The sequence below is a fragment of the Juglans regia genome, chromosome 16, assembly GCF_001411555.2.
Source record: "Juglans regia cultivar Chandler chromosome 16, Walnut 2.0, whole genome shotgun sequence".
NCBI classification, from domain to species: domain Eukaryota; kingdom Viridiplantae; phylum Streptophyta; class Magnoliopsida; order Fagales; family Juglandaceae; genus Juglans; species Juglans regia.
The window spans coordinates 2,721,521-2,731,490 of NC_049916.1; the positions used below are offsets into that span (position 1 = coordinate 2,721,521).

The window sequence follows — 9,970 nt, forward strand, 5'->3', positions numbered from 1 at the left end:
GCGTCCCCATAACTCCATCATTTCAATTCCACACCCCAATTTTCCACCTGACAACTCTGCACTCTCCTCTCTTTCTCACCAGATTAATTATGATGATCATCCATTTCTGCAGATCTTTAGCTACCACAAACGACTACTTCTGGATCCCCAAATGAAACGAACACGCCTCCTGCCCACCCTGCGATCACCCATTTCTCTACTGATAAACCTGTGCTTCCTCTTCTTTTCCTTCCTACCAAGAAAATCCTTCGGCGTGGACAACCCATACTTCCAAGCTTGTGGTGTTCACAGTACCTGTGGTGACGGGCAAAACATTAGTTTTCCATTCTACATCCAAGATAAACCAAGATTCTTATGCGGCTACCCCGGATTCCAGCTCTCTTGCAACAACAATGGCCAACCCACCATCAACATATCTAACGGCAACTATACCATCCACAATATTTCCTATGAAAGTCATATCCTTCGCGTCTCAAATTCCGCCTTTTCCAATTCCACCGATGATTGTATTCCTTTAGCCGAAAGTATATCCCTTCATGGTATCCGTTTCGAGCTAGCTCCATACCAATCCCATGTACATCTGCTTTATGGTTGCAACTCTTCGTTGCAGCTTCGGAGGAGTGCTTTAGATTTTTATCCTGGTTGTGATGGCGGAAACAAAAACGTTCCGGTTCTGGCTCTGCATGAACGGGACCCGAAGCTGAGGTACGTATCAGAGGAATGCACGACTAGGGTGGTAGCACCCGTTGAAGCTCATGGGGGTGACATTAGAGAGTCACTCAGAAGTGGGTTCTTGGTGAAATGGAAGGCGAGCGATTGCAGCATTTGCAAGGAAAGTGGAGGACGGTGTGGACTTGATAGAATGACGTACCATTTCAAGTGCTTCTGCCCAGATAGGCCTCATGCCTCGCACTGTCATCCAGCAGGTCACTCTCTCTCTCTCCAAGAATTCTTCTTTTCTCTTCTCTTCCACGGATTTAGAAAAGTACAATGGGAATTGATAATGCATTGGGTGCATGCTAGGATAAGCATTAATTTCCACTTGTCTGCGAAGTGGTATGAGGATACTGATCTAGTGCCCATAGTAGATGCTTTCTCTGCGTTTCATTATTAACCATGCATTAATTTAGGTAGATCCCACTCAAAGTTAATTCACAGTAGATGATGACTTGAATGAACAAAATATCCTCATCTAATGTTTCATTACCACAGTATTACAGTGGATATATAATTAATGAGCACAAACACTAGGGCCAATATTAATTAACACTGATTCAACTTGAGGCGTGCTTAAGAGATATATACAGAAATTATGCAGATAACATTATCTTAAGATTTGAAACCTGAGAAAAACTTATACCACTTCATGATCATCTCTCTATTGCTTGTATATACATATTTTCCCACCGTACGAAGTTGAAAGCATATTGCCAGGCTTAATTCTAAGTATATTGATGCGTGAAGAGTAGGCTTTCAAAGTCAGTAACCGGATACAAGTTTTCATTTCTATTTCCAAATTGGTGAAGAACAGAGAAAGTCAGACTAGGGGCTTATAATTTTAATGCGATAACTTTACATGTATATTTTAGGAGTGACATTAGATATAGACTTATAGTACAAGTTTTATTAACTGATATATCACAAATCAGAAGTTAAAATCAAAATGTAAATCATAGCTATATTTATGGATGCATGGGGTGACCACACAACAACAGTCACCCCGTTCCATTTGCAACTCCCCCATGGTGATGGTTTCCCCATGGCTCCTCCGTTCTGGTGATAACCTAAAAATGTCTAGTGTAAACCGGTGAGTTTGCCTCTATAAATAGGACCATTGTGCACTTGTTTTAAGCCCTCTTTATCCCTCCGTTTTGCATCAAACCATGAGACCATATTCCCTCGCGAGAAACTCATAAAACCAATCCTACACTTATTTTTCATCAATATTTATTATATTGGTGAGATAGTGCCGTAGAAGACTAGGAGAGGAGAAGCAGAGAGAGTGGATTTTGGGTTGTGGAGAGGCGCAAAAGATGAGATTGAAAAGTGAGTCTTCATTCCAGATAGATGGCATGAACGGGAATCACCAAGGGAAGAGTACAATCATTCTAAATCAGGCAGGTATGAGTTGGGTAATTATAAGGGAAGTATTGGGGATGATGTTTTCTTGAGGAAAGAGTTCAACAGAAATGGAAGTCAGCTTAGCAAAAGTACTCCCAGGTGGGAGAGGGATCAGGAGAGGAATATAAGGATCAGTTCGAAAATTGTAGACGAGGTAGGTTTGTGTAGGAATGAATACAACAAGCAATAAGAAGAAGTAGATTTAATCATTTATATCCTTTAACAGTACCAATAGCATGATTTAGCAACCCCGTTTGTACGACTTTTGTTGTAAACTTTGTAGTATATTTAGCATTTCCATATTTAAAACTACAAGATAGACCAATTTTTGGTACTTCTTCTGCAAGAAGTGCCTTCTAATCAAATGAGATAACCCATTACAGAAACAGCCATGGCCCTGCTTGAGATTGCTCTGCTTAAGCTTTTCTCTCTCTACTTCTCTGTTTCTGTTGCATGTACCCCTTAAAATCGTTCTTGTTAGAAGAACAGAATTCGCAGGAAAACGTCAAGGACTCAAGAAACTTTGAAAAGCCTTTTCTTCAAAATCAACTAACTTACAAAATTTTTCTCCCAAAACAGTTCTTCATGTTTGTGAGATGTATATATTGTCACACAATTTCTTATGAAAAGCAATTTCAATAAGTATCTAGTAGGTCTTTACATACTCTGAATCATATATCGACACATTGGCTAGTTAAAGAAAAAAAAAATGGAGCACATCCAATTATTATCTTAAAAATTCCTATTTATATTTTAAAAAACGAAAGTATTGTTTTAATAGAAAGTTTCAAAACGAAAACTGGAATTTTTCATGAATAAGACTATATAAAAAAATTATTTTTATTTTTTAAAAAATAAAGGATGAATTGCGAAGTCAATAGCCAAGTTATCAAGTTTTTGCAATTCAAAGACATGAGAGCATTAGCATTGGATTCATAATTTTTATCTTCAAAATTTGATGAAAAGTACATATTTTTTATAAATCCAAAACTTCTCTATCCATAACCCCACATTAGATTAACCATTAGATTCATCAAAATAATAATATAATATTATTTCGTTAATAATAATATTTTTAATTTATTTTTTTCATATTTAACAATTACACTAACTATATGTTAATTAATAATTTAATTTAATATTTAAATTATTATTTCCTAACTTAAATATATTGTGGCTCAAAATTGGGAAACAATAATTTAAATAAATAAAATAATGGTTATAGAGTGTGAATAGTGAGTCTTCAAATTTGAAGATGAAGATGAATGTACTGTAGCTAAAAACTTGACATTTGAACATATGGTGAATCCAATGCCAGGATTTTAAAACCAAAATCATCAAATTTTGAAGATTGGACTCATTTGATGAGTCCAATACCAGTGCTCTGAGTTTTTCATTTTTGTAAAATTGATACATGAATTTCAAAAAAAAATCAATTAGGTACCTTTGTTAATTTAACGTGTTGCCACGTGTCAGACTTTAATTGGTTAACACGCAATATCAATATCTACCTTAGCTTTCATTGAAGCGTGGCATATTGATGCCACATGTCAATCACGTTAATTTTTAGTTGTCAGTTTTTAAAAACTAAGATGTCTAATTGTCAAAACAAAACTTAATTGTCAAAACAAAACTTGAAAACTGTGAGCCTGATTTTAAATAAATCCAGAAATGAACTTTCATTAAAAAAATGATGGAACTTCCCTCTGGGGGCAAGATGCAATGACACGTGGCAGATAAAGTTAGGTGAGGTAGCTCAATTTAGGACCTGGGCCAAAAACTTGTAATCCCAATCTAATATATTTCTAATTAGATCAAATGCATATAATACTATTCAAGCAGACTAATTATTAAGTTATTTTAGAGCACTCGATTTAATCAGTTTCATATAAAAAAATTTTAAAAAATACGGTGCACGGAATTAAGATTTACTCTTCAGAAATGGATCCGAAGAGCCTTAGAAAGATTCCGCAACATTAAAAAAAAAAAAGTTAATATTATGGTTTGTCAATAAATACTCAAAATTAGTGTTTATATAAATAATTTTAATGACGACCATATTCTTTAATGAAAATTAATATTAAGTCATTAATATTATTCATATTGAGATGATAGTGGGCCATATTAGTGATCCATTTGGGCACATAAAAATTATTATTGGTTAGATACGTCAAAGTTTTTCTCTTGACCCGAGATGATTTCACATTAACAATTTTTTTTTTTTTTTTTTTTGAGAGCATGGACTCCCCACGTCAATAATATTAGGTAAGTGTGTTGCATCATGATCAGTTTCTCAATGGTAGCGAAACTTTTTTGCATTATGCATACGAAAGATAGAGCGAACTTTCCTATTTCATTATTTTTCTTATATCTAGCTTTCAAGAGAATGCTGCTTTTCATTTAAAATCTTATCTTCCAGTCAAGCTTTAAGTGAGGTGTGAAATTAATTTAAAATGATTAAAAATAAAAATAAAAATCTTGAATATTTCTCTAACTTCAATTAGCAGAGAAAGCCCAATCAATTAGAGCAAATGACCGTAGACCGAAGATTGAAATTTTGATTGTCACCCCCACATATGTTAAAGGAAAGAAAAAGGCAACGAAGCATGTGAAAGAGATGAAGAGAGCCCAGAAAAGAATTTTATGGAAGTAATCTTGATTCTTGACCTGCAACTGCAACTCCTCATCCATCCATGACTTTTTTCCATAATCGTTTTCCCCCGTCAATACGTTCTCTCGTTACCACCCCGTCTCCTACTTCCCTCACAAAACGGCTAATAAAATGGAAAGCTCATTGTTTGATCAACTTGTACAATTTAACAACTTCAGAGAAAACTTATCCCCAGGGCATGGCCAACACGTCAAGATTTTTCAAAGATGCCATTTGTGGGCCACACGATGTTTTTCCTCATTCGTCTTTTTATGAGATCGGCCCACCATTAATCAATGTTTACACGATAAGTATAGACCAGAACGTGGCTCAGGAATCAGGATATCTAATTTTCGGGTTTTTTTGGTTGATTTTTATCATTTCAAGAGTGGAAATCTTGATACCTGCCGTCTTGGTTTCCATGAGAAATGGTTTAAAGTTCAAAGCTTTTGACAGAGTCAAGGAGTGGAGTCTTTCTAGTCCCGAGTCAATTCGGGAAATGAGTAGGATACTTCCTCACCTCCTCGATCGGACTCTTCGGCCGTGTAGTGAGTATGAAGGGATTTCCCAAATGCACAGACCTCGGCCTGCTTGTCCAAGTCTCCCCTTCTCCAGTTCCCGAGTCAACTGCCGTGTTAAACTGAGAAACTCCATATTTATATTATATTATATTGTGAAGGCAGCAGGAGCTACCAACACAAATAATTATCCGAACACGTTGTTTGTTTTATCGATCCATAGAGTAATAGGTTGTTGCTGGTGAATTGGGATATGGCTTCTGTCTCCGCCCTCTTTGTTTTCTTTCTTCTCTCTTACCTCGTGTTGCTTCTTTCGGCCCAACCAGAAGAAACATACAGTTCCCATAACTGTCATCCCTTTCGTTGTGGAGATCTGGACAGGATCGGCTTCCCATTCGCCAATACCACGCACCCAAAATGTGGTGTTGGCATCGTAAGTTGTAACAACGAAACTGAGACGATTCAACTGGCCGTGACCGATGAAAGACAGTACGAAGTTATAAACATCAGTTGGATTCCTGACCAGCCTAATGCTGCTTATGTCCTGGGTATTCGGGACCAGGAGCCTTGGGAGAACTGGGATTCCGTTAGATGCGAATCCATAAAGAATTTGAGTACTAAATATATCCCCAAATCTCCATCCATCTCTTTTGAAATCATCTCACCCAATCGGAACTTTGTCAGATGCGACAGACCTGTCCCTGATTTGCCTGATTTGGGGCTGATAGAATTGAAGAGTATTAAGTGCAGAGACAATTATCATGTCTACCACCATACAAATCGAAGCGAAGATATTCATATTCCTTATGGATGTTCCATTATTCAGCTCCCAATAAAGCCGGGGCCAAGTGACGGTGAAACGTACATAACCGGTGAGTTCGAACTTCGGGTGAGTGTGCGTGATGATTGTTCCGAGTGCTATGAGAGAGAAGGTCAATGCCAGATTCACCTCAAGAGTAAAGTTATTTGTGCAAAGGAAGGTATGGGATACACATATCGATTCATGAAACGGCAGAGAAATTTTTTTATTATTATTATTATATATATTTTTACATTGTAGTTATTCCTAATACACGTGCTAATACTGTGTAATTTGTACCATGCCATATATAGATATATAGAGTTCAGTACTCCTCTATATATATATATATATATATAAGAGAAGTAAGCTTTATATATAGTGATTGATTGGGATTAGCTTTGAGTTTAGATGATGAGATCAAATATTAGAAATAAGTATGTGGCAATGAAAGAAATCTGTATGGTGCTTTGTTACTTAATAACCTTTTTAAGATATGAAAGGATCATCCATGCCCAATTCTGCGCCAATTACTAACACCATTTAGTTGTATCTTCTTTGCAGGGAAGAGTACTAAAGTGTGGGCGATAGCCTTGGGGGGTACGTAATTCAGCTCATGCCTCTTCAATCTAATTTCTGTTTCTGTTAAATTTATATTAATTCACACGTGCCCTATCAAAAAAAAGATATTCACGCGTGCCATTTGATTGCTTATAGAAATCATAATATGGCATCGACCCCCACCCACCCACCTATCTCCCGGAGAAGCAGAGAGCAGAAAGAAAGCTCATTAATTATAAAAAAAAAAAAAAAAAAACAAATTGAGGGGGTCAAAGTTAATTTCTTCTTGTATGAATAAAAACCCGAGTTCCTGAAACTTTGGGGGCACCAACAATACACCTAATTCTTCCCCTGTCCGGGAGCTAATTAAATCCGGCCACACCTCCCCATTTCTTGACATTAATACACAAATGCTTCGTCTATTGTGTTTTCGTCGCATATAAATTATAGATAATGATAGACTTACTACTTGTTACCACTTATTTATTATTCTATTTATTTTTTTTATAATTTTTTACTTAATGGTTAAAAAAGTGACTATTAATAAAGTTTTATATTTTTTTAATTTACTCAACCGTTCAAATTTCTGTCGCGCACAAGTTCCCTTGTGACTGGGTCACTGGCCTTCACTAGAAATTTATTCATCGACTCGTTAATTTCCTCCATTGCTGCCCGTCAGTTAAAACCTAACTTCTTCCTTTTCTCACTTTTAGGTGTTGGATGCTCTGCGATTGTCATTATCATTATTTGGTTGGGTTTTCGTATGTGGCGTTCTTACAAGAAAAAAAATGCTTCCACAAACTTTTTGGGGAGGAATACTAATGCTGTTCAATCCTCAAGATCAGACGTGGAAGGGGGAAGTGTCTACTTTGGAGTGCATCTTTTCCCATACAGCGAACTTCAAGAAGCAACCAATAACTTTGATGATGAAAAAGAACTCGGAGATGGTGGATTTGGGACTGTATATTATGGTAAGATAAACCGTTGCTTCACTCACTGAATCACGGCATAAACTTTCCAAGCAGAAGGGTATAACAAATGTATAGAAAAACAAAAGGACTTGGCATGCATCTAGTAATTTACTAACTTACAATGGCTATTTTTCTTAATTAGGGAAACTCCATGATGGGCGGGAAGTTGCAGTCAAGCGCCTATACGAGCGCAACTGCAGACAAGTACAACAGTTTATCAATGAAGTTGAAATTCTCACGCGCATGCGCCACAAAAATCTAGTGTCCCTTTATGGGTGTACTTCACGCCGCAGCCGTGAACTTCTTCTCGTGTATGAATACATTCCCAATGGTACTGTTGCAGATCATATTCATGGAGAACGAGCAACAGCTGGTTCACTCCCATGGCCTACGCGTATGAGCATCGCCATTGAAACAGCTAGTGCATTGGCTTACCTCCATGCTTCTGAGATCATACATCGTGATGTGAAAACCAATAATATTCTCCTTGACAACAACTTTTGCGTCAAAGTTGCAGATTTTGGGCTTTCTCGACTCTTCCCCAATGATGTCTCCCATGTCTCGACAGGACCTCAAGGGACTCCAGGCTATGTTGACCCCGAATATTATCAGTGTTACCAGCTTACGAAAAAGAGTGATGTCTACAGTTTTGGGGTTGTCCTCCTTGAGCTCATATCATCTCTCCCGGCTGTTGATATAACTAGGCATCGGCATGAAATAAACTTGGCTAACTTGGCTGTAAACAAGATTGAACAGCGCGCATTCCATGAGTTGATCGACCCACATCTTGGCTTTCAGTCAGACGACGAAGTTAAAAGGATGACCATTTCAGTTGCAAGCTTGGCTTTCCAATGTATTCAAGAGGGCAAGGAACTGAGGCCTTCCATGGAGGAGGTTTGGGAAGCATTAAAGGGTATTCAAAGTGGTAAGGATGCTGGAACTTTAAATGTACACCCACCAACTTCACCGGATTGTGATGAGGTTGGATTATTGAAGAAAAAACATGAGCTGCCACCTTCACCAAGTGCTGTGACTGATAACTGGACTAGTAGTACTAGATCTTCTACACCCAATATCAGTGGTTAAATTTCTTCTCCATTCTGCTAAGTTAATTTTTCAAGTAGATGATAAGATAATGAGTCATGTTGATTATATTAATATATTAATGTAACAAATTTTAAATGATTTTATTTATTTATTGTTTAAATAATAATGATATAAATATATCATATTAATAGGTGTAGTTGAAAATAATAAGAAAAAATTATAAGAAAACAAAAAAATTTTTATTTTATATTCACACTTGGATTATTTAGGTGCAGTTTGGATAGTAAGATGAGATGAGATGATTTTAGATAAAAATTAAAAGTTAAATAAAATATTATTAGAATATTATTTTTTAATAATATTATTATTATTTTAGAATTTGAAAAAGTTGATTTATTTATTATATTTTGTATGAAAATTTTAAAAAATGTAATGATAAGATGAGATGAAACTTTTTTACTATCCAAACATATCTTTAATTTTTTAAGTTAAACTATATGTAGGACTTCATGAACCATGAACGCTGTTAAGGTTAAACTAATATATTATTTATTATATATGGCGTCCATACAATTAAGATGACTTGAATCTCCTCAAATGACATCCAATTTTCCCCCATAATCCTTCGTCACCAGATATGTAAAATTTAAAATATAAACCTCCAACCCAAGTTAACTCTCTCTCTCTCTACTCAGTAAGTCAAAATCTATCACTAATAATATTATATAGTAGATTCCACTCTAGTCTCTCCACATCGCCCGATAACCCACTCTTCAATGGAGTTTTCCTTTCACCCCAATAATAAAAATTAACCAAACACCAAAATCCACTACAATGATGAATATGAATTTTCTGATCTTGCAAACCAAAACACTTTCTTGGAAAGACCTCAATCTCAAATCTGTAGTGGAAGAAGCAAAAAAAAAATAAAATAAACATCAGAGCTTGCATTGGTAGGACATTGTTGCACGGCCATTGAATAAATTTGCCATCTATACAAACATCAAAGTCGCATGGAATTTCATACAGAAATTCCTAATTGAAGACCTGGAAACTAACTTATTCCTATTCACCTTTCAATCCTCACAAGACAAGCAAGGAAACCTTAACCAAGCCCCATGGAATTTCAAAGGAGACGTACACTTGTTAATTCTCAAACCATGGTAGCTTGGTTCCACTCTGCAAGAGATTCAGTTGAACCACCAAACTTTCTACATACCACGACCTCCCACTAACCACATGACACAAGAAAACGCTGCATAGATTGGGAAGACCCTGGGTAACCTAATTGAGGTTGAAAAGA

The 9,970-nt window shown here is 36.3% G+C and overlaps 1 protein-coding gene across 2 annotated transcripts; it reads left to right on the forward strand.

The window, feature by feature from the left end:
• Positions 1-13: 13 nt before the first annotated feature.
• LOC109012490 (LEAF RUST 10 DISEASE-RESISTANCE LOCUS RECEPTOR-LIKE PROTEIN KINASE-like 1.2) lies at positions 14-8,814 on the forward strand. 2 transcript variants are annotated; one of them, XM_018994162.2, is made up of 4 exons: positions 14-926; positions 6,653-6,688; positions 7,363-7,620; positions 7,763-8,814. In XM_018994162.2, exons 1-4 carry the CDS (start codon positions 152-154, stop codon positions 8,704-8,706), a joined length of 2,013 nt encoding a protein of 670 aa, XP_018849707.2. In that variant the 5' UTR covers positions 14-151; the 3' UTR covers positions 8,707-8,814. The 2 variants fall into 2 exon arrangements, with proteins under 2 accessions (XP_018849707.2, XP_018849708.1); XM_018994163.2 differs by lacking the exon at positions 14-926 and adding an exon at positions 5,108-6,269.
• The last annotated feature ends 1,156 nt before the right edge of the window (positions 8,815-9,970 follow it).

What these genes read in the sequence shown, in the direction of transcription:
- LOC109012490 (XM_018994162.2), top strand. Translation starts at nt 152, where the DNA reads ATGAAACGAACACGCCTCCTGCCCACCCTGCGATCACCCATTTCTCTA. An exon ending in CTCGCACTGTCATCCAGCAG is followed by an intron (nt 927 to 6,652) that starts GTCACTCTCTCT and finishes TCTTCTTTGCAG; the next exon opens with GGAAGAGTACTAAAGTGTGG. An exon ending in GTGGGCGATAGCCTTGGGGG is followed by an intron (nt 6,689 to 7,362) that starts GTACGTAATTCA and finishes TCTCACTTTTAG; the next exon opens with GTGTTGGATGCTCTGCGATT.